Genomic DNA, 26,522 nt, shown 5'->3' with positions numbered 1-26,522 from the left:
CCCCTGAAACAAGGGTGAGAATAAAGAGGAAGTAAAAATACCTAACAAGAACAGCTGGGAAATGCTGGCATGAAGTGTTCCCATTACAAATGAATCCAAATATTTCATCTTCTGTCTTTTGGTACTGAAGGAAAAAAAAAAAAATCCAATAACGAAAAACAACCAACTTGTCAACATTTGTTAGTGATTCGTAAGAATCTTCCCTTTCATAATCTTACCACATGCAAGGAGACAGTAACAGAAGAAACCAGAGTTAGGGGGAACATTCTAAAGATAGGCATCCAAGCTCAAAATCATGACTTAAATACAGTCAACATTTGGTAATCTTTTCCCTCCTTTGAGTAGGGACTGAGGCTTCAGTGCCACAATGCGAATCCACTGCTCCCAGTGGCCATTTTTTCCATTTCACTGGCTAGCACAAAGAGAAATTGAGAGGGGTGGGAAAGATAGAGGGAGAAAGACACTTGCAGACCTGCTTCACCACTTGTGAAGTGACCCCCCCCACACCACAGGTGGGGAGCTGGGGGCTCAAACCCAGATCCTTGTACTTTATACTACATGCGCTTAACTGGATGCACTACCACCCAGCACCACCCCCCTTTTTTTCATTAGGGATTTAATATTGATTTACAGAACTGTAAGATAATGGGTATGAGGAATTGGGCGGTAGCGCAGCGGGTTAAGCACACATGGCACAAAGCGCAAGGACCGGCATAAGGATCCTGGTTCGAGCCCCTGGCTCCACACCTGCAGGGGAGTCACTTCACAGGCGGTGAAGCAGGTCTGCAGGTGTCTTTCTCTCCTCGTCTTCACCTCCTCTCTCCATTTCTCTGTCCTATCTCACAATGATGACATCAGTAACAATAATAACTACAGAAACAAAATAAAAAGGGCAACAAAAAGGGAAAAAAATTAAAAAATACAATAAAACAAGGGCAACAAAAGGGAATTTTTTATTATTGTAGTAATTGATGTCATCGTTCTTAAGACAGAGAGAAATGGAGAGAGGAGGGGAGACAGGGAGAGAAAGACAGACACCTGCAGACCTGCTTCACCACCTGTGAAGTGACTCCCCTGCAGGTGGGGAGCCGAAGGCTCCAACCCGGATCCTTCCACCACTCCTTGCGCTTCACCCCACATGCGCTTAACCCACTGCGCTACCGCCCAACTCCTGGAATAAAAAAAAGATGATGAGTATAATTCCACACCGTTCCCACCACCAGAGTCCTGTGTCCCCATTCCCTCCCTCCTTTGGAAACTGCAGTTTTCTTTCCCAAGGTCACAGAAATGAGTGAACTATTACGTTACCTATGTTTTTTGTCCATTTTTTCTTTTCTTTTCATCCAGGGTTATCGCTGGGGCTTGGTGCCTGCAATGCAAATCTACTGCTCCTAGAGGCCATCTTTTTTTTTCTTTTTTTAATGTTCTTTATTATCTTTATGTATTTATTGGATAGAGACAGCCAGAAATTGAGAGGGAAGGAGTTGATAGGGAGAGAGACAATTTCACATGGAGTCTTAGTTGTCATTCAGCCATTTTTTTCCCCCTGAAACAAGGGTGAGAATAAAGGAGTAAAAATTCCTAACAAGAACAGCTGGGAAATGCTGGCGTGAAGTGTTCCCATTACAAATGCATCTAAATATTTAATCTCTGTCTTTTGGTACAGATGCAGCCCTGCTTCACTCGCAAAGCTTTCCCCCTGCAGGTGGGGACTAGGGGCTCAAACCTGGGTCCTCGATCGTTGTAATGTGCGCTCAACCAGGTGTGTCACCAGACATCTTTTTTTCCTATTGTTGCTACAATAGAAGAAGTAAAACAACAGTTGGATAGGACAGAGTTTGAGAGGAGGAGAAGACGAGGAGAGAAAGATAGACACCTGCAGACCTGCTTTATTGCCCATGAAGCAACCCCCCTGCAGGTGGGGAGCCAGAGGCTCAAACCCAGATCCTTAAGTGGGTCCTTGTGCTTTGCATTATTATGTGCACTTAACCTGGTGCACTACCACCCAACCCACTTTAAAAAAAATTTTTTTTATTGTGATTATTGGAATAGAGACAGAAATTGAGAGGGGAAGGAGAGGGAGAGAGACGCCTGCAGCCCTGCTTCACCACTCGTGAAGCTTTCTTCCCGCAGGTGGGGACTGGGGGCTTGAACAGGCCCTTGTGCGCTGTAATATGTGAACTTAACCAGGTAAGCCACCACCCGATCTGCTCCCCCCATTTTTTCTTTAGTCCTGCCTTCTCTTCCTAAGTCACACCTACACCTATTCCTATTTCTGAATGTCTGTGCTTTTTTCCTCTTCTCTCTGCAGGTTCTGATGGAATTGAAGTTCAGAACCAACCCTCTGGTCATTTTCTCTGAACAGTTCTCTCCCTCTGGGAGGGAAACAAAAATTCTTTTTGGGTGCAGAAGGTAACCTTTTGTTAATACTGATGTTTCACAGTAAAGACAGAAAATTATAAAGAAAGCCAATAAATGAGCCAAAAAAATTCATATTCTGAAATTTACTATTAGACAATAGCCTGGTTTTCTTTAAAATACTTTTTTTTTTTTTTTTTGCTTTGGCTTTTGATGTTTCAGGGGCCTCTTGATGCAAGTCCTCCATGCAACTGCTATACTATCTTCCTGGCCTCCAATTTGGGCTTTATGCCTCCAGGGTTATTGCTGGGGCTCAGTGCCTGAACTATGAATCCACTGCTGGAGGCTATTGTTTCCTCATTTGTTGCCCTTGTTATTTATTGTCGTTGTTGGATAGGACAGAGAGAAACTGACAGAGGAGGGGAGACGGAGAGAAAGACAGACACCTGCAAACCTGCTTCACCGCCTGTGAAATAACTCCCCTGCAGGAAGGGAGTCGGGAACTCAAACAGGATCCTTACGCCGGTCCTTGCGCTTTGTGCCACGTGTGCTTAACCTGCTGCACTACTGCCAGGCCCCCCAATTTTAACTTTTAAAAATTTATTCATCTATTCTCTGGAGTCATTCATGCCTATCCGCAAGAAAAGGCACATTTTCATAAGATCACTGAATGAAAAAGACCTACATAGAGGATTAATTCAGTGTCACAAAGCTATTGGGAAAAGGAAAAGCTGCTAATTAGAGTTGTATTTATGGAAAAACTGGCTTTATTATTATTATTTTTAATTTTTTACATTTATTTATTTCCTTTTTATTGCCCTTGTAGTTTTTATTGTTGTTGATGTCGTCATCGTTGGATAGGACAGAGAGAAATGGAGAGAGGAGAGGAAGACAGAGAGGAGGAGAGAAAGATAGACACCTGCAGACCTGCTTCACCGCCTGTGAAGTGACTCCCCTGCAGGTGGGGAGCCAGGGGCTCGAACCGGAATCCTTATGCTGGTCCTTGCGCTTTGCGCCACCTGCAATTAACCCGCTGCGCCACCGCCCGACTCCCCAGCTTTTATTATTAATAATGCCAAGCATATTTTAATGAATTAAAATTTATTTAAGCATAAAGTTACTTTCACATTTATCTACAACCGTAGTAGTAAATACAGTTCTTGGCATAAGACAGTCTTTGGAATTTAAAATATCTTCTCAAGATTACATGTGTTGAACTTCCCATTATTCTCCATATGACTGTGGATTCATTAATCAAATTAACTACTATCTAGAATAAAACAAAAATATTTTACTCAGTAAGATTCATATTTAAATCATCTTTATTTACAAAAGACTATCCTGAGAATTATAATTGCATTAAGCTTCAATTTGAGCAAAAGTAGAATCACTTAAGTAACAGCAGTTACTTAAACTGAGAGAGAGAAGTCAAGATTATTTTGAAGAGAAAACAAAAACATTGTCAAGGTTCTTGCTGTGGTTCCGGGTGTTCAGTAGCAGGGGGCTCGTTTGAAGGCGGCATCGCACCTGGTGGTAACTCCCTTCTTTCAGGATGTGGGGGTGGGGGGTAAGTTCCAGCTCTTGCGGGGAGGTAAAGAGGAACCCCTCTCAGTGGATAGACAGTTCTCACTGTTCAAAGAGATTGGTAAAAAACATCTTTAAGCGCCAGTGCCGTAGTCCTAACAGATCATTAGCTTTTGATGTCCAGTACCTATCTTTATAATCAAAAACCGAATCCTCCATTATTATTCGGTTTAGTAAATGAATTTTGGTAACATTGAGAAAATATTGTCTAGTACTTTGGCCAGTAACTTTATTTATTTTTTATTAATGAGTGCTAATTGCCAGTTTCTATCAAATAAACAGAAGTGATTTTAGTCAATAGAAGCCTGCTACAAAAAGCCAATGATATCCATCCCTACTGGAAGAGAGAAATAGCCCAAACTCTTTAATGAATCAAGCTGCAGTACACCTATTACAATCTAGAGCTAACTGCCTTTGCAATTTAGAAAAGCAACTGTGCTTTCATATAACATGACCAAAAATGCTCCTCCACAGTGTTACCATGTGAGTACGCAAAGTAAAATTAATATCCGATTTATTCTACAAATCATAGTGTAGAAAAACAAACAAAAATAACATACTTGCAAATGGAGGAGGTGGTGGACCTCCAGCAAAATCCCTTGGTGGAAAATAACCTCGGGTGTCTCCAAACATCGTTCCTGGAGGAGGAGGGTAAGGAGACCTCCTTCTTAGAGATGGGCCCCGTATATCCACTGGACCTCTGATGGGAGGAAGAGACGGGGGCACAAAGCCAGGGCCAGCTACTTCACTTTCCACGGGGGGAGACGAATCAGGCACAGCTGAATTCTACAAGAAATTGACACTAAGCAGTTAATTAATTAATTTATTTATTTATTTGCCTCTAGAGTTATTGCTGGGGCTCGGTGCCTACATTATGAATCCACTGCTCCTAGAGGCCGTTTTTCCCCATTTTTGTTGCCCTTGTTGTTTTTATTATTTTTTTTCCATATTTATTTATTTTTTGCTACCCTTGTTTTTTATTGTTGTTGTAGTTATTAATGTCGTCATCGTTAGATAGGGTCGAGAGAGGAGTGGGGGAAAGGGAGACAGACACCTGCAGACCTGCTTCACCGCTTGTGAAGCGACTCCCCTGCAGGTGGAGGTCCCGGGCTCGAACCGGGATCCTTAGGCCAGTCCTTGTGCTTTGTGTCATGTGTACTTAACCCACTACGCTACAGCCCAGGCCCCAAAATCCAAATTTTTATGTAACTATAGTAAGCTAACCGCATATTATCTACATAGTAAACTAGAGCCGCTAGTCTGTAAATCACCATTAGACGCATCAGCAGAGAGCAGCTATAATGTAACAGCAGTAACAGGAAGTGCCTTCTGGCTCACTTGGATAATGCTGCTTTTGCCATGTGTGTCACCCAGGATGGGGCCCCAACACAGTAAAGGAAGCTTCAGTACTTTAGTGTGCCACCCCCCCCCCCCCCCCCGAGAAAAGTCAGTCTGGAGTGGTGAAGCTCAAGATATGACAAAAAAGAAAAAAAAAACAGGAAGTATTTGTTAAAATGAGAGAAGCAGTTTTATATGAAAACATTAGATGGTTATCTAAATTATTTTTAGTTATTGTATGGCTGTTTTTTTTTAAGTTTATTTTTGAGTGAGGGCATCACTATTTTTAAAAATATTATATTTATTCCCTTTTGTTGTCCTTGTTTTATTGTTGTAGTTATTATTGATGTCATCACTGTTGGATAGGACAGAGAGAAATGGAGAGAGGAGGGGAAGACAGAGGGGGAGAGAGAAAGACAGACACCTGGAGACCTGCTTCACTGCATGTGAAGTGACTCCCCTCTAGGTGGGGAGCCAGGGGCTCGAACTGGGATCCTTATGCCGGTCCTTGTGCTTTGTGCCACGTGCGTTTAACCTGCTGAGCTACAGCCCGACTCCCGGCTGTTTTTTTTTTTAATATTTAATTTATTTTAGATCAAGACAGCAAAATTGAGAGGGAGAGAGAAAGACAAGACACCTGCAGCCCTGCTTCACCTCTCATGAAGCTTCCCCCTATAGGTGGGGCCTGGGGGCTTGAACCTGGGTCCTTCTGCATGGAAGCAGATGTGCTCAGCCAGGTGTGTCTCCACCCAGGCCCCTAAATTTCTACTAAAGCAAGAGATATGTATAAAATCCCACTTACAGGGAGTCGGGCTGTAGTGCAGCGGGTTAAGCACAAGTGGTGCAAAGCAGAAGGACCGGCATATGGATCCCGGTTCGAGCCCTGGTTCCCCACCTGCAGGGGAGTCGCTTCACAGGCGGTGAAGCAGGTCTGCAGGTGTCTGTCTTTCTCTCTGTCTTCCCCTCCTCTCTCCATTTCTCTCTGTCCTATCCAACAATGATGACAACAATAATAACTACAACAATAAAACAACAAGGGCAATGAAAGGGAATAAATAAGTAAATAAAATAAATATTTTTTTTTTAATTCCACTTTCAATACTTACACCATGATCATCTCTGCTGTCATTCCCACTGGGTTCCAGTTCCAAAGACATTGGCCCATCTAGACGCAAGGTTAAAATATAAAAATATATTTCTATACACATGATATATTTCTTTATTCCCCCACTTTCCCTGCCAGTTCATGAGCTGGCCTGACATCTGCATTCTGCAGTAAGACCCCAAGACAGACTGAGGCAATTCTGGAAATTCTAGCTGAGTCCAGTCTCCACAAGGGCCTGGGACAGTGACTTTTCCAGCTTGTTTCTAGACAACTTTGCTGCAAGCTGTCTCAAAGAGGTGGGAGACATAGCATGATGATTATGCAAAGAGGCTGTCTGATACTCCAAGTCCCAGGTTCAATCCCCAGCACCACCATAAACCAAAGTTGTTAAGTAATGCTTTGGAAAAAAAGAGAAGTAAAAAAAAAAAAAAAAAAAGACTTCTATGAGGTAGCATTCCCATTTCCTTCCTCTCATCCTGGGTAACAGAACCTAGCAACTGTGCATAGTACCCACTGCTCCTTAGACGATTACCAAGAACTACTCAGCATCAGTTCTCTCTGACCGTAACTTCCTTCTTCTCCTCTCAGTAGTTGTCTTATTACACCTGTCCTTTCATGTCACTGACGACACAGCTTGGCGATACGAGAATCCGGCATGAAGCCCAGCCAGTCTATCCTGGCGTTACTCTCGATCGCACCCTGTCATTTCACGAACATCTCATAAAAACTGCAGCAAAGGTGGGCGCGAGGAATCACATCATTGCAAGACTGGCCAGCTCCTCATGGGGCGCGAGCGCTTCCACACTACGATCATCCTCTCTGGCATTCTGCTATTCCACTGCAGAATACTGTGCCCCAGGATGGTTCCGTAGCCCCCATGTCCACTTGGTCGATTCCAAATTATATTCCTCCATGAGGATCATTTCTGGAACCATCCGTTCCACCCCGGTTCCATGGCTGCCAGTTCTTAGCAACATCGCCCCGCCAGATATTAGTCGGGATGCGGCATCATCTAAGTTCATTTCCCACGTCTACGCTCGACTGGACCTGCCAATATACGCGGATATCTTCGCCCACCCTGTCCAACGCTTGACGTCTCGTCACCCAATCTGGTCCCCTACGCCTACACTGAACTTCTCTGTTCCAGACTCTTGGAAACAGAGCTGGCAGTCAGCTGAGGTCAAGAACAAACCCCTCATCACAGACCCCTGCGAGCATCAACCCGGCTTTGACCTAGCACGTGATGATCGGGCCCTCCTCAATCGCTATCGAACAGGCCATGGCCGGTGCGCCGCTATGTTCCATCGCTGGGGAGCCAGAGATGACCCGAACTGCCCCTGCGGCTCCAGACAGACTATGACCCACATAGTCAACGACTGCCACCTCTCCAGATTCAAAGGAGGTCTCGAAACTTGACATCAGGCTCAACCTGACGCTGCTGACTGGCTGCGGAAGGAGGGCAAACGCTAGAAGAAGGAGAAGTGACGACACCAGGTTTCTGATCTAACTCTAGTTTTTTCATTTTCTTCCCTAATTATGTGAACTTCAAAGTCCATTACTTCAGCCAGTCACCCATGTCTTTTCCCTACTGGTCATTTTTTTTTTGTTACATGTGTCTGACAAAACTACAGCGCTGCCAAACCCGGCCCTCTGCTCCCACCGTGTTCACACTTGAGTCAGGTAGATGCGCGGGGAGGGTCAGAACCCGCAGACTCATGTATGGTGGCGGATCTCGCCATACTTCCATCTGCACAATGCCTGAGCCTGGTCTTCCTCATTTTTCTAAGCCAACTCCTTGTTTCTTTATTCAATATTTCAATTCATTTCAAAATATTATACCAGCAATTTAGAGGCTTCCTTAGTTTTTTTTTTTTGTAAGCAAGCATAGAATTGTCTCAGCAACTACATTCCTACGGTCTTCCTGCCTGTTATCAGGGGAGGAACTGTGACCCACATACTGAGCTCGCAAGCAGAGACCTCCCCACCCGGCTCCCTCAGCAGTCGTCTGGTGTTTCCTCCCTTCCCTTCTGCTGGATGCAACCTATCAGCAAGTCTCCCCAAACTATGTCAGAATAAGACAAGAAAGAGGGTCTCCGCCGACTTTCTCCTCCGCAATCAAGAACTAATAGGAATTATCTGGATTTCCTCTTAGAGTGTCCTCATTGCGCTGCGATCTGTTTGTGACATCTCTCCTCCAGAGATTCTTCTCAAGGGCAAAAGTAGTCTCTTCTCTTCCCCGCTTGTTTTAGGGGGGACACTTCTAGTTCTTATTTTGTACTGTTTCTCACGATTATTGATTATTCCAGTATTCCTTTCCTCTTGAAGAGTCCTCCCAGTCTTCAGTTTCTCCATTTCCTTATTTCTCTTTTTTTTTTCCCAGAGCACTGCTCAGCTCTGGCTAGTGTTGGTAAGGGGAGTTGAACTCAAACCTCAGAGACTTGGGCAGGACAGTCTTTTTAGCATATCCATTCTGCTATCTCCCCTGACCTCCAATTTCTTTATTTTATTATTCTTTTACTTAAATTTTTTAAAATATTTATTTTCCCTTTTGTTGCCCTTGTTGTTTTATTGTTGTAGTTATTACTGTTGTTCTTGATGTCGTCGTTGTTGGATAGGACAGAGAGAAATGGAGAGAGGAGGGGAAGACGGGGGGAGAGAAAGACAGACACCTGCAGACCTGATTCACTGCCTGTGAAGCGACTCCCCTGCAGGTGGGGAGCCGGGGGCTCGAACCAGGATGCTTACGCTGGTCCCTGCGCTTTGCGCCACGTGCGCTTAACCCGCTGCGCCACCGCCCGACCCCCTATTCTTTTATTTTATAGGACAGAGAGAAATTGAGAGAGAAGGACATAGACAGGGCGAGAGACAGAGAGACACCTGCAGCCTTGCTTCACCACTTGTGAAGCTTTTCCCCTGCTGGTGGGGACCAAGGGCTTGAACTTGGGTCCCTTGTGAGTAGGAACGTGCACTTAGCCAGGTGCACCACCACCTGACCCCCCAGTCTTCTATTTCTAACTGAAATTCCTCAGTCTCTCTGGTGGGTTCCACTACTCCATCCATCTTTCACTTTCTCTTTAGAAGCCCGTCCTCAGCCCTGTTCTCCTGAGAAATCCCACTCACTCCTACAGCTTCAATCTGACGCGCACTGTGAAGAATGCCTTCCTAATGTGTCGCTCCATTCGAGGCATTTCTCCTGCAACTCCAAAGCTTGGATTGTCCACTTGAACACTCAGGGAGGTGGAGCATTGGTGCTGCTGATTTGTTAAGTTCAAAACGTTAATTTGTAATCTTCCCCACCAAGCCTGCTGCTGCTCCTTGTTCTTTGCCAGACAGAACACTAGATGGCGCAGATGACCAGAAAACGGGGCATCTGCTAAGATTTCTTTTCTCCTCTGTGCCCAGGTGCCTTCAATCTTGGATCCTCCCACTTCCACATCCATCTGTCCTTTCACTAATCGCCCACAGTCACTCATCCGATTCCTATCTCCTCAAACGCTACTTTCTCTCATGTGGCCACCACCTCCAACCAGTTTACCGCTAATGCAACCAGAAAAGTTCTTCTGAAATGCAGACCTGATACCGTTATTTCTCCAAAACTCTTTAATATCGGAGGCTGGGTGACAGCGCACCTACTTGAGTGCACACATCACCGTGCATAAGGGCCTAGGTTCAAGGCCCCGGCCCCCACCAGCAAAGCTTCACCAGCAGTGAAGTAGCACTGCAGATGTCTCTCTCTCTCTCTCTTCCCCTTCCCCTCTCTTCCCTTCCTCTCTTCCTCTTCATCTTCCCTACCCCTCTCAATTTCTGTCTAATCAAATTAAATACATAAAAATACCCTTTAACGTAGTCCCATTATCCTAAGAAAATTAAAAAATAAAATTTGAGCAGATTTGCAAGGCACTGTTTACCTCTTCATTATTTCTTTCCACATTTCCCTCACTCAGTGCTACAGGCACAATTTACTAGATGCACTTAACTCAATCTTTTTTGCTGTTGCTGTTCCTTATTTCGATTCAAAAGAATGCTTCCTTATCAGGAAAATGAAGAGAATTGCACCACCACTAACAGCAGGCAGCAAAGTCCACAGAGTTACATCGGTGGCAGTTACGTTCAATGCCCCAAAGGTCATGGGGGTGGGGAGGAAGTGAGAAGAGAAATGCTTTAAACATATCCGACAACCAGGTTGACTTTGAGGAGAGACAGGCCATGGAAGGTTCTATTATCTCACATCGGCAGGAGAAAGTGCACTTCAGCTCGAGTAAACTTCAAACCAGCTCCAGTCAGCACATGGATGTCCACTGCCCATCCCCAGAACTCACTCAGCACGAGGGCCAGGACGCAGACCCTCGGGGCAGTGGCAGGATTGTACGGGGGGGACGATATGACTTAGTGACTATCTCAAGTCAGACAGAGACCGCCATGCTTCTGCAGGAACACTGCTCTGTGCAGACAGAGGGCATTCTCTCTGCCCACATGCTTGCTTCCCACAGGTTCCACTGAAACCTGAATCTCTAAAGGGATCCTCCCAGAACATTATACCATCGTGTTACTCCGGCTAATTTTTCCATTCACTTTCAGCGTGATCGGTACTTACTTTGAGGAAATTTGCTGGATCAGTCTACACTCAAAACTTTCTTCCCCCAACACCTATGGACACCTAATCTTTGACAAAGGGGCTCAGACTATTAAATGGGGAAACCAGAGTCTCTTCAACAAATGGTGTTGGAAACAATAGGTTGAAACATGCAGAAGAATGAAACTGAACCACTGTATTTCACCAAATACAAAAGGAAATTCCAAGTGGATCAAGGACTTGGATGTTAGACCAGAAACCATCAGATACTTAGAGGAAAATATTGGCAGAACTCTTTTCCGCATACATTTTAAAGACATCTTCAATGAAACGAATCCAATTACAAAAAAAGACTAAGGCAAGTATAAACCTATGGGACTACATCAAATTAAAAAGCTTCTTCACAGCAAAAGAAACCACTATCCAAACTAAGAGACCCCTCACAGAATGGGAGAAGATCTTTACATGCCATACATCAGACAAGAGTTTAATAACCAACATATATAAAGAGCTTGCCAAACTCAACAACAAGACAACAAATAACCCCATCCAAAAATGGGGGGAGGACATGGACAGAATATTCACCACAGAAGAGATCCAAAAGGTTGAGAAACACATGAAAAAATGCTCCAAGTCTCTTGATTGTCAGAGAAATGGAAATAAAGACAACAAGAAGATACCACTTCACTCCAGTGAGAATGTCATACATCAGAAAAGGTAACAGCAGCAAATGCTGGAGAGGGTGTGGGGTCAAAGGAACCCTCCTGCACTGCTGGTGGGAATGTCAATTGGTCCAACCTCTGTGGAGAACAGTCTGAAGAACTCTCAGAAGGCTAGAAATGGACCTACCCTCTGACCCTGCAATTCCTCTCCTGGGGATATATCCTAAGGAACCCAACACAACCATCCAAAAAGATCTGTGTACACATATGTTCTTAGCAGCACAATTTGTAATAGCCAAAACCTGGAAGCAACCCAGGTGTCCAACAGCAGATGAGTGGCTGAGCAAGCTGTGGTCTATATACACAATGGAATACTACTCAGCTGTAAAAAATGGTGACTTCAGCGTTTTCACCTGATCTTGGATGGACCTTGAAAAAATCATGTTGAGTGAAATAAGTCAGAAACAGAAGGATGAATATGGGAAGGATGAATATGGGATGATCTCACTCTCAGGCAGAAGTTGAAAAACAAGATCAGAAAAGAAAACACAAGTAGAACCTGAAATGGAATGGGCGTATTGCACCAAAGTAAAAGACTCTGGGGTGGGTGGGTGGGGAGAATACAGGTCCAGGAAGGATTCAGAGTACCTAGTGGGGGTTGTATTGTTATATAGGAAACTGGAGAATGTTATGCATGTACAAACTATTGTACTTACTATTGAATGTAAAACATTAATTCCCCAATAAAAAATTTAAAAAAAGAAAGAAAAAAAAACTTTCTTCAAGGAGATTTACTGGAAGTAGCCCACACTCAAAATACCAACGACTCACCTGCATGCTCCGCCAATTTGTACTCATTACTTCTGACACTAGGTGGCACAGCTGGCCGAAGGCTCAGTTAGGGCTCAGGGTCTACACACAGAGACACACAGCTACCCTCTCGCCTGTCACGTGGCAAGCACTCTACAGATACTCAGTGCATCCCTGGCACAGCAAAGTCACTTAGCCATCATATCCCACCCATGACATGCACCAACCAGCACCGCATAAAAGGATTTGCTAAATTACACACTCTCAGTTATGGAGGAATACGGACATGTAAAAAGGGCACACGCCACAGTGCTCCAGGGCACAGGTTCAAGCCCCTGGTGTGCACCTGCAGGAAGAAAGCTCCGAAAGTGATGAAGCAGTGTGCTACAGGTGTCTCTCTGCCTCTCTCCCTCCCCCCTCTTAATTTCTCTCTGTCTCTATCCAATAATATATTAAAGGATTTTTAAAGCATGGTACAAAAGGACCAGAGAAATAAGGCCAACTAGCAAATTAGCGCCTGAAGTTAAATATAGATGATTTCATAGCTTAGAAATGCCCAATCACACAAATTATTTCCTTTCACTAAACTTAAGGGAAATATAATTTCAAAGGACCATCAGGTAGAATTAATCACAACTGGTAACCGACAGTCAGACCAAGACGACGGGTCTGCCTACTTTGGTCTGTCTTCTTTTCTCAATAAACATGAACCTCTGAGCTGAGGAAGTAGTTCAGCAGTAGAGCACAGGCCTTGCAAGTGAGAGACAGTGACTTCCAGTTCTGACATCACATGAGAGAAACCAAGACGATATGAATCCACCACCCATGGGTGGTAGAGCCAGGCTTTCTGATCTCTCTGTTTCTCTAAGTCAATCTCCCATTAAAAAAATTAAATAATAATAAATCTTTTTTTTTTTGCCTCCAGGGTTATTGCTGGGTCTCAGTGCCTGCACTATGAATCCACTGCTCCTGTGTCCATTTGTCGATTTTCTGGATAGGACAGAGAAATGGAGAGAGATGGGGAAGACAGAGACACCTGCAGACCTGCTTCACTGCCTGTGAAATGACCCCCCTGCAGGTGGGGAACCAGAGGTTCGAACCGAGATCCTTCCGCAGGTTCTTGCGATTAGTACTATGTGCCCTTACCCCGGTGTGCTACCGCACAGCCACCTAAAAAAATTTTTTTTCTTTTAATATTTATTCCCTTTTGTTGCCCTTGTTTTATTGTTGTAGTAGTTTGATGTCGTCATTGCTGGATAGGACAGAGAGAAATGGAAAGAGGAGGGGGAGAGAAAGACAGACACCTGCAGACCTGCTTCACCGCCTGTGAAGCGACTCCCCTGCAGGTGGGGAGCCGGGGTTCGAGCCGGGATCCTTATGCTGGTCCTTGTGCTTTGCGCCACCTGAGCTTATCCCGCTGCGCTACCTCCCAACTTCACCCAAATTTTTTTTTCTTAAAAGATTGACTTTTCTGGGCAGGGGAGATAGCATGATGATTATGCAAAAGACAGGCTCTGAAGTCCCAGGTTCAGTCCCCCACACCACCATGACTCAGAGTTGAGCAGTGCTCTGGTAAAAACAAAAAGCTCATAGGTAATTAATAAGTCTTTAAAAAAGAAAAGATTGATTTTTTTTTTTTTTTAGAATAATACCTATTTCAACTGGGTAATACCTCCAGTTGAAAATATATTCCTTCCTGGAGAAAGCTTGTACCAATAAATTAATTTTAACTTTCTAATTATTTTAACCTCTTTATTTTCTTAATGTTATAAACTACCAATTGATACAATGGACACGTGTATTCCCCAGGTTCAGTGGGTTAACTGACAAACAGTAGGTCAGTTAATACAATCCAAGTATGAAATGCTTAAACAAAATGACTGATCAAACCGTCAACAACACACACTTTCAGTCACTTTCCTGAGAGACCTCCACACGCCTAGCCACAGTAGCTTGATTTCTCTGGTCACTCACCAGGAAATGTGTGAGTAAACTGGAAGAATGAGAAAATTCATCGAGGGACAGAGTGACATTTGCCATCCTGACTTCATCCAGGAAACCTGAGTCGACCCCCAACACGTGGCTGTTACAAGCCGCAGTTGTGAACATGATTTTCAGGAGACATTTTTGGCCTTCAAAGCCACCAGAGATGGAAATCATGGTGTACCTTTCTTTGGCTTTTAGGTTTTCATTTACTATCTTATCATGATTTAAAAAATAAAAACAAGACATGTATACAAAATGTTCCTTACCTGATTTATCCAAAGGTGGCATATTAAAACCTCTGAGTTCTGCTGGTCCAGACAGTCTACCAGAACTAGGATAAAATCTGTCCTGCCTTTGGTGAGGAAGCACAGCCTCAGGATATGGTTGGCCTAGAAAATAGTTTGGGGTTTGTGTGTGTGTGTGTGTGTGTGTGTGTTTTTTTTTGTAAGATTTATTTTATTATTAGTTTATAAGAGAGAGTCAGAACAGCACTCTGGTGAACACGAAACCAGGGATCAAACTTCGAATCCCACTTGAACCCAACACTGTACCCACTGTGCCACCTCCACGTTGCAGAAAATAAGTTTTAAAAATATCTTCTTAAATAAATAAATAAATACAGAAGTCAGGTGATAGCACAGTGGGTTAAGCGCACGTGGCACAAAGCGCACGCACCAGTTTAAGGATCCAGGTTCGAGCCCCCGGCTCCCCACCTGCAGGGGAGTCGCTTCACAGGCGGTGAAGCAGGTCTGCAGGTGTCTGTCTTTCTCTCCCCCCTCTCTGTCTTCCCCTCCTCTCTCCATTTCTCTCTGTCCTATCCAACAAGGACGACAAGAATATCTACAACAATAAAACAAGGGCAACAAAAGGGAATAAATAAATATTATATATATATATTATAAAAGTCTTTAATATATATATATATATCTTTTGGTGGTCTGGGAGGTGGCAGAGTAGCTAAGGAACTAGACTCTCAAGCATGAGGTCCTGAGTTCAATCTCCAGCAGCACATGTACCAGAATGATGTCTGGCTCTTTCTCTCTATCCTCCTATCTTTCTCATTAATAAAATAAATAAAATCTTTAAAAAAAAAAAATCTTCTGGGAGTCGGGCAGTAGTGCAGTGGGTTAAGTGCAGGTGGCGCAAAGTGCAAGGACTAGCGGAAGGATCCCGGTTCGAGCCCCCGGCTCCCCACCTGCAGGGGAGTCGCTTCACAGGCGGTGAAGCAGGTCTGCAGGTGTCTGTCTTTCTCTCCCCCTCTCTGTCTTCCCTGCCCCTCTCCATTTCTCTCTGTCCTATCCAACAACGCCGACAACAATAATAACTACAACAATAAAACAAGGGCAACAAGAGGGAATAAATAAAATTTTAAAAAGATCTTTAGTTCCCTGGGCAGTGGTGTACCTGATTGAGTGCACATGTTACTATGTGCAAGGAAAGGAGCTGGGTTCAAGTCCCCAGTCCCTACCTGAAGGGGAAAAGATTCAAAAGCAGTGAAGCAATGCTGCATCTCTCTCTCTCTCCCTACCTTCCCATAAATAAATTCAAAATAACATTAATAAAATAAAAATATCCTCATTAGTACAAATGTTTTAATTACTTACATTTAACACATTGGACATTTAAAAAATACATATTGGGGTAAATAATGGCTTACAGTCAACAGTAAATACAGTTGTTGGTACGTGTTTAAGATTTCTCAGTTATCTTTTTTAAATTGTTTTTATTATCTTTATTTGTTTACTGGATAGAGACAGCCAGAAATCAAGAGGGAAGGGGGGGGAGACAGAGAGGGGGAGAGACAGAAAGACACCTGCAGCCCTGCTTCACCACTCACAAAGCTCTCCCCCTGTAGGTGGGGAATGAGGACTTGAACCTGGGTCCTTGCACATTGCAACATGTGTGCTCAACCAGGTGCGTCACCGCCTGGCCCCCAGATTTCTCAGTTTTCTGCAAGACATTCTAATCCCCCCACCTAGATCCTCCTCCACCATCATGCTCCAGGACCTGAAAATCTCCTTTATGTTGGTGCAAACCCAAGTCCAAGTTCTGCTTTGTTCTTATCTCTCAATTTCTGTCTGTGAGTGAGATCATGCCATAGTCATCCTTCTCTTTCTGGCTTAATCTCACTTAACATGATTCCTTCAAGCTCCATCCAAGATGGAGCCAAGAAAGAGAATTCATTAGACAACAATCGGCAACTTTAGAAAAACTGTATATTTTACTAATGGAACAGCATAATATGCTATTCTAGGTTTTGAAAGCTTCCATTACCATGTATAAAACAGTATATAAATAGAACTGAGTGAAATATATTCATTTAATTTTCAATTTTAGTAACAGTGAAGGAAGTGGCTATATCAAGAAGGATTTTGAAGAGAGAGCTCTTAGCCAAGGAAGGGAAATCAGAAGATAGTGTTAAACATACCAAGAAATTTAGCAAAACACTGGTGAAAAGAAACAGTCACCCAAACAAAACAAGTATCATGAAGGGTCATCAGTGAGGGAATATTCTGTAACCTCTGTATTTTGAGATTTAGCTCCCAAATACTTAGCTCCAGAACCTTTCAGATAAAAACTCTCAGGCTCAGTCGATGAAGGCAGCTCACAGTGCTGCCTGAGGCTCGCGGTGCCCTGGACGGCAGATCTGTGTACAGCCTGGCTCAACCTGCAATCTTACACACCCATTCTTTTCTTCCTCGGACAAGTCTAGGACGTCAGAATGGTGATTCTTCAATCCTTGTGGAACTCATTATTCATGGCAAGATAGTCTGTGTCATTGTTGACAGGTGATGCTAGGCTCTCATGGGTTAGGTAGAAGTATGCCTGACAGAGCTGGGGAGACAGCATAATGGTTCTGCAAAAGGCTTTCATGCCTGAGGCTCTAGGGTCCTGTGTTCAATCCCTAGCACCACCATAAACCAGAGCTGAGCAGTGCTCTGGTCTCTCTCTGTATCTCTGGTTCACTAAAAATAAGTCAATAGGGTGGTCCAGGAGGTGGTGCAGCGGGTAAAGCACTGGGCTCTTAAACATGAGGTTCTGAGTCCAATCCCCAGCAGCACATGTACCAGAGTGGTGTCTGGTTCTCTCTCTTTCTCTTTCTTCCAATCTTTCTCATAAATAAATAAATAAAATTTTAATAAATAAATGAGTAAATAAATTTATATATATATATATATATTAGTGATAATAAGTATGCCCAGCTCCAAACTGTGGGGAGGCATAAGGGGATGAACTGTATGACTCTCCTAGCCTTACCGATATGAGAACTACCTTCCACGCCTGTCCGAAGCCTCGGTTCACAATGTGCACTGTGTTCACAATGTACAATGTTTGCCTGACTCAGTCCCATGGGACCTTACTGACACCTCTCCCACAAAGAGCCGAGGAAACTGTCTGGCATCAACCAGAGTCACTGGAACAATATTTAATGAGCTCCCAGTGCTCACACAGTACAATTTAGGAAAGGTGCTGGCAGTTTTTTTTTAGTTTTTTTTTTTTTTTTGCCTCCAGGCTTATTGCTGGGGCTTGGTGCCTGCACTATGAAGCCACTGCTCCTGGAGGTTATTTTTTCCCATTTTGTTACCCTTGTTGTTGTAGTTATTGTTATTGTTGCCATTGATGTTGCTGTTTTTGGATAGGACAGAGAGAAATTGAGAGAGATGGGGAGACGAGAGAGGGGGAGAGAAAGATAGACACCTACAGACCTGCTTCACCATTTGTGAAGTAACCCCCCCCCGCAGGTGGGGAGCCAGGGGCTCGAACCAGGTTCCTTAGGCTGGTCCATGCGCTTTGCGCCACGTGCACTTAACCCACTGTGCTACTGCCCGACCCCCTGGTGCTGCGAGTTTTAATGGCACATTTCTTTTCCTTTGCAGAATCTAAGCAAAAGCTGTCTCAACGGGCATGAATTATCCCAGTGGGAGAAAAGGCCTCTGCCGACAACTGAGATCTAAACTGAGTTCTCCCTTTGTACTTTGAATTTAAGAATAATTAAATGGCAGAGTCAGGTAAGGTCATGAAATAGGGAGGCCTGAAAATGTCCAAAGGCTTCCTTCCTCCTCAGGTTTTATCTCGATGGTGTTTGACTTGCAGCCTCAAGCAGGGTTTGTCTCATCCTGACCAGGCTGACTTACTGGCTTTTTGATTTAAACAGAAAGAGTGAGATCCACCACTGACTGCTTCACCGTGACTGGTACTTCCCACACTGTGTGGTGCTGTGGCTTGAACCCAGGGCCTTGTGCGTGATAATGTGTGTGCTCTACACAGAAGTGACAAAGGAATCTACACCCATGTTTAGAATGCATGTCAAAAAGGTCCTATATGGTCCAGGAGGTGGCGCAGTGGATAAAGCATTAGATTCTCAAGCGTGAGGGCTTGAGTTCAGTCCCTAGCAGCGCATGTACCAGAGTGATGTCTGGCTCTTTCTCTCTCCTCCTATCTTTCTCATTAAACAAAAAAAAAAAAAAAAAGGTCTTAGAGGTGGTGCAGTGAGTAAAGCACTTAACTTGGAAGCATGAGGTTCTGAGATTGATCCCCGGCTCCCTATGATCCAGAGTGATGTTCTGGCTCTCTTTCTTTCTCTCCCTCTTTATTAATAAATAAAATCTTAAAAATGAAAAAAAAGAAAAGAAGAAGTTATAGGGAGTCGGGTGGTAGCACAGCGGGTTAAGCGCATGTGCCGCAAAGCGCAAGGACCCCAGTTCGAGCCCCGGCTCCCCACCTGCAGGGGAGTTACTTCACGGGTGGCGAAGCAGGTCTACAGGTGTCTTTCTCTCTCCCTCTGTCTTCCCTTCCTCTCTCCATTTCTCTCTGTCCTATCCAATGACAACAAGGGCAACAAAAAGGGAAAAAATAGCCTCCAGGAGCAGTGGATTTATAGTGCAGACACCGAGCCCCAGTGATAACCCTATCCAACAACGATGACATCAATAACAACAATAGTAATTACAACAACAATAAAAACAAGGGCGACAAAAAGGAAATAAATAAATATTTAAAAAAATACATACATCTTAAAAAAAAAGAAGTTATAATGTTAACTTCTGGAAAGGGCATGTTAACATGATGAGACAGGTGTCTTTTTTGTTTTGTTTTGGTGTTCTGTTTTGTTCCATTTGGTTTCACCAGAGCACTGCTCAGCTCTGGCTTATGGTGGTGTGAGGGATTGAATTCCAGACTTTGGAGCCTCAGGCATGAGAATCTCTTTGCATAACCATTATGCTATCTACCCCCAACCAACAGGGTTTTTTTTTTTCAGTGCCCTAATAATACATCTCTGCACTGTTTAGGTTTACTAAATAAATATGAATTAATTCTTTTTGTTTAACTTTTTTTAATATTTATTTATTCCCTTTTTGTTGCCCTTATTGTTTTATTGTTGTAGTTATTGTTGTCATCATTGTTGGATAGGACAGAGAGAAATGGAGAGAGGAAGGGGAGACAGAGAGGGGAGAGAAAGACAGACACCTGCAGACCTGCTTCACCACTTGTGAAGCGACTCTCCTGCAGGTGGGGAGCTGGAGGCTGGAACCGGGATCCTTACACCAGTCCTTGCACTTTGCGCCATGTGCGCTTAACCCGCTGCACTACCGCCCAACTCTCCACATATGAATTAATTCTACGAGCAAGAAAAAAAAACAAAGATATTCCATTTGGGAAGTGAAATAACTCTGTAGTGAATACAACCACTCCCAATTATTCTGCTTAGAAAGTTTTGTTAGTGTTGTTTTCAAATATGCATCATGGCTTGTCTTTTTTTTTATTTTTAAATTTATTTATTTTTCCTTTTGTAGCCCTTGTTTTATTGTTGTAGTTATTGTTATTGTTGTCATTATTGATGTCATCATTGTTGGATAGAACAAAGAGAAATGGAGAGAGGAGGGGAAGACAGAGAGGGGGAGAGAAAGACAGACACCTGCAGACCTGCTTCACCGCCTGTGAAGCGACTCCCCTGCAGGTGGGGAGCCAGGGGCTCGAACTGGGATCCTTATGCCGGTCCTTGTGCTTTGTGCCACTTGCGCTTAACCCGCTGCGCTACCGCCCAACTCCTCACGGCTTGTCTTAATGTAGTACATACCTGCATTCCTTTTCCTTTTAATTTTTTTATTATCTTTATTTATTTATTGGATAGAGACAGCCAGATATTGAGAAGAAGGGGGGATAGAGAGGGAGAGAGACAGAGAGTCACCTGCAGCCCTATTTTACCACTCATGAAGCTCCCCCAGCAGGTGGAGACAGGGGGCTTGAACCTGGGTCCTTGTGCACTGTAACATGTGCGCTCAACCAGATGCACCACCGCCCAGCCTTGCATTCCTTTTTCTTTCACCTTCTGCACACCTCCCCTGCCTTTCCTGTCAATATGACAATACTCTTTCCACACCTGATGGAGGAAGTATCATTCTCCGATCATGGTCCCAAGGAGGAGAAAGGGACCCGGTGTCAGAAGGTGCTCTGTGAGGGTCGAGTAACCTACTGCTTGGTTCACCTCTTTCATTGGTGACTTCATGTTCCAGGTGGTTCCCTGGGCCTCTTGAACCTAATTAAAGAAGAAGAAAAAAATTCAGTTTGCTCTGAAGAAGAATTAAAAGACCTATCATCAAATAAAATCAAGACACCTATAAAACCTAAAAGCAGGGGAGTTGGGCGGTAGCACAGCGGGTTAAGCGCTGGTGGTGCAAAGCGCAAGGACTGGCGTAAGGATCCCGGTTCGAGCCCCCGGCTCCCCACCTGCAGGGGAGTCGCTTCACAGGCGGTGAAGCAGGTCTGCAGGTGTCTGTCTTTCTCTCCCCCTCTGTCTTCCCCTCCTCTTCCCATTTCTCTCTGTCCTATCCAACAATGACAACATCAATAACAACAACAATAATCACAACAATAAAACAAGGCAACAAAAGAGAATAAATATTAAAAAAAAACCTAAAAACAGATTCCAACAGAATTTCCTGAAGACATATTAGATGATAACTTTACTACTGAAGCTACTACTGAAACATGAAAAAAATAATTTTGCTACACACATCAATACGTTTATAAAATTCATTCTAAGTGGTATCACTGTCATCATTTCAACGAACTCTGGCTAAATGTAAGTTGAAAATATTAAGTCAATATATTTTTATATTTATTTATTTATTCCCTTTTGTTGCCCTTGCTGTTTTATTGTTGTAGTTATTATTATTGTTGTCGTTGTTGGATAGGACAGAGAGAAATGGAGAGAGGAGGGGAAGACAGAGAAGGGGAGAGAAAGACAGACACCTGTTGACCTGCTTCACCGCTTGTGAAGTGACTCCCCTGCAGGTGGCGAGTCGGGGGCTTGAACCAGGATCCTTACACCGGTCCTTGTGCTTTGCGCCACCTGCGCTTAAGCTGCTGCACTACCCGCCCGACTCCCTGTTGTTGTAGTTATTATTGTTGTTATTGATGCCGTCATTGTTAGATAAGACAGAGAGAAATGGAGAGAGGAGGGGAAGACAGAGGGAGAAAGACAGACACCTGCAGATCTGCTTCACCGATTGTCAAGTGATTCCCCCTGCAGGTGGGGAGCTGGGGGCTCGAACTGGGATCCTTACATAGGTCCTTGAGTTTCGCGTCATGTGCGCTTAACCTGCTGCGCTACTGCCGTACCCCCTGCCCCCCTTTTTAAGACACGGCCTGGCTACTGATAGTACCGTGAGAGCAAATTCGGGACCGCAACATGCGTGTCCGTGCTCCTGCACACCTCGCTCTTCTAGTAAACAGCAGCAATTGTTTAACGGTTCTGTTTCTTCTCCTTTGTAGAGTCAGGATGCCAATCAATTTAATATCAGAAGCTCCACTATCTCTTTCCTGACAGACATTCCATTAAACTCCCCGAGTCTCTCCTCCTAGTATGCTCACCCTTTAATCAGCTCATGTGAAGGCTGGGGAAGCATAACATTAAATTGGCAAGAAATGTACAAGTATTGATTACAGACTGTTAAAGGAGTCACTGAAGACATTCCCTTGTTGCTTAATTACAGAGGACCAAAACTATAGGTTTAACTACAGGTTAAAAAAAAATTAAAAGCTTGGAAATTCTACAGAGAATATAAATATAAGTTTGTATTCAGACCAAAAGATATTTACAATGAACTAAGGGAAATAAAGGGGGGGGAGGGTATCATTTACTTACATAAAAATCTTCAGTATGAAGCAACTCTTTTAAGACTTGTTAACTTACCTAGAACTTCTGTAGCTTTTTGCAACATATAAAAAAAATCCTTGCAAATATTCTAAACACATACATTGATAGTAATTTAAAAAGTAGATGAAATGAAAGAATTTAAAGAGAGGAGAAACCAAAAGTAATTTTTTACTCTTATTCTAAAAGTTAATTGACTACAAGCAATCCTTGACTTTAGTCATTCAGCTCCCAGTGATTCCCCTTTGCAGGCTGGCCACTTACACCCTTCTCTCTAGGGCACTGTTTGTATGCACCTGTGGTACATCAAAATGAATCTAGCCTTGCTAAGCAGGGCTTTTAAAATGAAATAGAACTGAGTCCAAAAAATGAGAAAGCATCAAAAAAAATGGAATTATTTCATATGACTGGTTTCTACTCTATACTGGTGTTTTAATGATATAAAATATATTTCATACCATAGATGAAGGGGTGGGGTGGGCTTAGGGTACATTAGAACAAATATATGAATTTGAAAAGTAAGGGAGGGTCTTAAGAGTGCTCAGGACAAAACTTTCCTAGGACTCCATGTGTCAGCTGACAACTCAACCTCTTTCCCTAAACAAAGCTCCCTGCACTAGAGTTGAGCTGATCATTTATCTTAGTCCCACTCACTACTTGCTGTTCCTATTTGAGATTCAATATGCTAAAATCACTGATAAAAGTGAAGAATGAGGGCTTGACACTGGTGAAACACTTATGAAACATGAAGTAGGAGATGAGAGTTTGCCACAATTCAATAATAATAACAATAACAAATTAACAGTGGCCAGGGATGCGCTCCACGGATAAAGCACATGCCTTGTATGTGTGAGGTCTTGGGTTTAACCCCCAGTACCACGTAAACGAACAAAAATTTTAATAAAGAAATTGGAAAAAGGATGATGAGAGATCAAACACAGACAAGTCCAGGTACAGAGGCTGAGAGCTGATTTGGTGAGTTTGAAGCACAGCTCCAACAGTTCTCAAAAACAGGTAAGGCAATCTTGGGTTTGTTTCTCAAAGTTCTAACAAAGGATTCAGATGTCCTTTTAGGCTCCCATTAAAACTCTGCATACAAGACAGTACTCTTGAATTCCTCAACTCTGAGAAACTCTAAGAAAAACTCTAAGAAAGTGTACTTCTGACTTTCTATAATAGAGATGACATACCTTTAAAAAAAAAAAAAACATAGTCTGATGTTTTATCAAAATATACTTTTACATTAGGTCATACTGCTAATTGTATTTTTTGTACCCTAGAAAGTTTTATACTATGTAGCTTAATTTAGTTTTTAAGAGGGCCAGGTGGTGGCACACGTGGCAGAGTGCTCTTGGCATACTATCTAAGGACCCAGGTTCAAGCTCCTGGTCCCCACCTGCAGGGAGGAAGCTTCCTGAGCACTAAATCAGTGCTGAAGGCCTCTGTCTCTTTTTCTCTTCCTCTGTATCTTGCCCTTCCTCTCAATTACTCTGTCTCTATCCAAAATAAGTAAAACTTAAAAAATATATATTTAAAATTAGTCTGAAAATATTATTTAAAACAATATCCATCACATCCTTGATCAAATGTAGCTGTGTTTTGCGTTCTATACCACTATAAAGTGCAAGGAATTGCCTGTATTTTCCAAAAGTCTATTTTAATGATCATTTTAAAGATAAGTGGAGATGAAGATATAAAGGAAGAAATATAGAGTAATAAAAACGTTTAAACAATATACCTCTTCCTCCTCCCCCTGGAGGCAAAGGCGAGAGCCTGAGTGGACCCTCCAACAGAGTTGGAGGGGAGAGAAAAGCTCTCGTTTCAGGTGAAGGTCGACCCAATGGCGCGTGGCCATATGGGGAATGCTCTGGAATGATTAAAACAGCATATTTCAATCCATGATTTTGATCAGCTAGACTACAGACTAGAAATCCCAGTTCAACGATCATCATTCAGTTTAGATGTACTCCATGCCCTGAACAATAACTATGGCTGACATTTTACTGATATGGAAAAGGATTAAATATGAAGCCCCGTGTTTTCAATGTCTATCAAGTTATTTTCTTAGTAACTAATTCACTTTTTAAGAACCGTAGAATATTAAGTAACAGGATGGTGAAATTTTTGGAATTCTGATAAATCTGTTTGTTTTGTTTTTAATGGCAGGATCCTGCCAGATATTTCCGCTACTGAAAGTTGTAACATGGAAGGGCTCAGTTTCGATCACAGGCTGTGATGGGCTATGATTTTTTTTTTTATTAAAGCTCAGAATTAAAAAGTAGGGGGAAAAAAGCAAAAAATTTTCTCACTTTTTTTTTCTTTTTTTCTTTTTTTTTAACCAGCTCTGGCTTTTGGTGGTTTGGGTTGAACCTGAGCCCTTAGAGTCTCAGGTGGAAGAGTTTCTTTGTGTAACCACTATGTTATCTTTTCCACTCCAAAATAAATAGGTAAATACAATTCTGAGGCACTGAGTGTTACTTTTGATTCATTAGAAATGAAAAGACAGTATACTAACTAATCAAATAAATCACCATATCTATAAACCATATAACTGAGAGCCCTGCCATTTCACAAATGTCACCACTCTCAAGCAAAATTTAAGTATCACTAAAAGATGCTTTTTAAAAGTACTACATTTTTATAATATATATATTTATATATATGTCATATATTTGTAACTAAAAACCAAAGCATTATTTATTTACTTTACCCTCTGAAATTTTTATAGTAGGTTCAGACAAAAAAGCCTTCTGTATATTCCCCCTCTCAAATTTTACTATACTTGAATTCATAGTAATCTGCTATTTTTTATGGGGGGGTAATATTTACAGTGAAGTCATTGACACATGAGAATAATTTCATTATGCCCAGGACCCCAAAGTTCTCTTCTGCCTCTCCCTACATGTAACTTGCTATTTTTAAAAATGTAGAAATGGACTTTCATTTTAACTAAACTAGACTCTGAAAAGTGATTTTTATAATTTTCAACAGTTATTAGAATGAAATTATAGATTCATTTTCACTATTCAGAAGTACAACTCAGTTCAACTAAAATTATTTTGATAAATTTAAAGTAATCTGAATAACAAGAGATCATTTAAAATGTTATCTCATGGTGAACAGACTAATTATATCTTACAAAAATTGCCTCTCTTTTGCAGGGTAGTTAAAAGCAAATTTAAATTCAGATTGTTATGGGTTTCCACCTTTTTAATGAAAACTTCTAAGTCATTAAAAGCCAATTGTTTTAGTTCTTTTTTTTAATTTCTTTATTGGGGAATTAATGTTTTCCATTCGACAGTAAATACAACAGATTGTACATGCATTAGTTCTTATTTTTTATAAGCAAATTTCATAGAATAGCTAAAATGTGTAAATACTCACAACATGATAGCTGTAAGTACTCCTTACCAATTCTCCCCCCAAAAGATTATTAGTATGTGCCAATCGCTCTGCTATTAAAGGAGGCTGAGATGCTAAAAACAAAATCTTAACAAAATCCCACTGAGACAGGGAGGGACAGTTATTTATATTACTGCTATGGAAACAAAATTCAGAGATTTGGGAGACAGTGGGAGAATTTAGGATAAAATCCTACTCCAAAATCGACAGTATTTATAAATAATAGTGCTAACTTACAGCAATATAAACTTTATGTGCAGTATATATTCATATATAGAAAGATGGATTTTAAATGAGGGGTTAAAATAAAAAAGACTACCTCTGCCAAATGATGTATTTGGAGCATCAAGTGCATAAGGATCTTTTTCTAAAAGTTCAAATTTTAACTCTGTTTCAGTTAATCTGCAAATAAAGAACAAATATCTCTAAGTTACTAGTCCAACAGAAACATCCACATTTCAAGAAAAAAAAAAAAAGTCATTATAAAGCACAAGTCACTTTTTACTATCTTAATAATGCCACAGAAGATGATTAATAATGCCACAT

The 26,522-nt window shown here is 42.4% G+C and overlaps 1 protein-coding gene and 1 non-coding gene across 6 annotated transcripts in view; both read right to left on the bottom strand.

Annotated features, from left to right (window-relative positions):
- Positions 1-3,662: 3,662 nt before the first annotated feature.
- MIA2 (MIA SH3 domain ER export factor 2) overlaps positions 3,663-26,522 on the bottom strand; it is a 100,696-nt gene continuing 77,836 nt past the window's right edge. For 3 of the 5 annotated variants that reach the window (XM_060175459.1, XM_060175462.1, XM_060175461.1), the window contains 7 exons: positions 26,296-26,378; positions 24,313-24,441; positions 20,799-20,954; positions 14,683-14,805; positions 6,387-6,445; positions 4,503-4,728; positions 3,663-3,987 (listed from right to left, as the gene is read on the bottom strand). In XM_060175459.1, coding sequence (XP_060031442.1) covers positions 3,821-3,987; positions 4,503-4,728; positions 6,387-6,445; positions 14,683-14,805; positions 20,799-20,954; positions 24,313-24,441; positions 26,296-26,378 — 943 coding nt within the window. In that variant the 3' untranslated portion in view covers positions 3,663-3,820. The remainder of the gene's footprint in view (positions 3,988-4,502; positions 4,729-6,386; positions 6,446-14,682; positions 14,806-20,798; positions 20,955-24,312; positions 24,442-26,295; positions 26,379-26,522) is intronic. The other 2 variants (XM_060175460.1, XM_060175463.1) reach the window with 1 other exon arrangement.
- On the bottom strand, positions 10,748-10,883 carry LOC132533651 (small Cajal body-specific RNA 3). The gene has a single exon (XR_009545504.1). It is a non-coding gene; the product is annotated as a small Cajal body-specific RNA 3 (non-coding RNA).

The sequence above is a fragment of the Erinaceus europaeus genome, chromosome 16 (genome assembly GCF_950295315.1).
Source record: "Erinaceus europaeus chromosome 16, mEriEur2.1, whole genome shotgun sequence".
Taxonomy (NCBI): domain Eukaryota; kingdom Metazoa; phylum Chordata; class Mammalia; order Eulipotyphla; family Erinaceidae; genus Erinaceus; species Erinaceus europaeus.
Note: the sequence above shows the minus strand (reverse complement) of the source record. Positions and strands in the feature narration are given on the sequence as shown.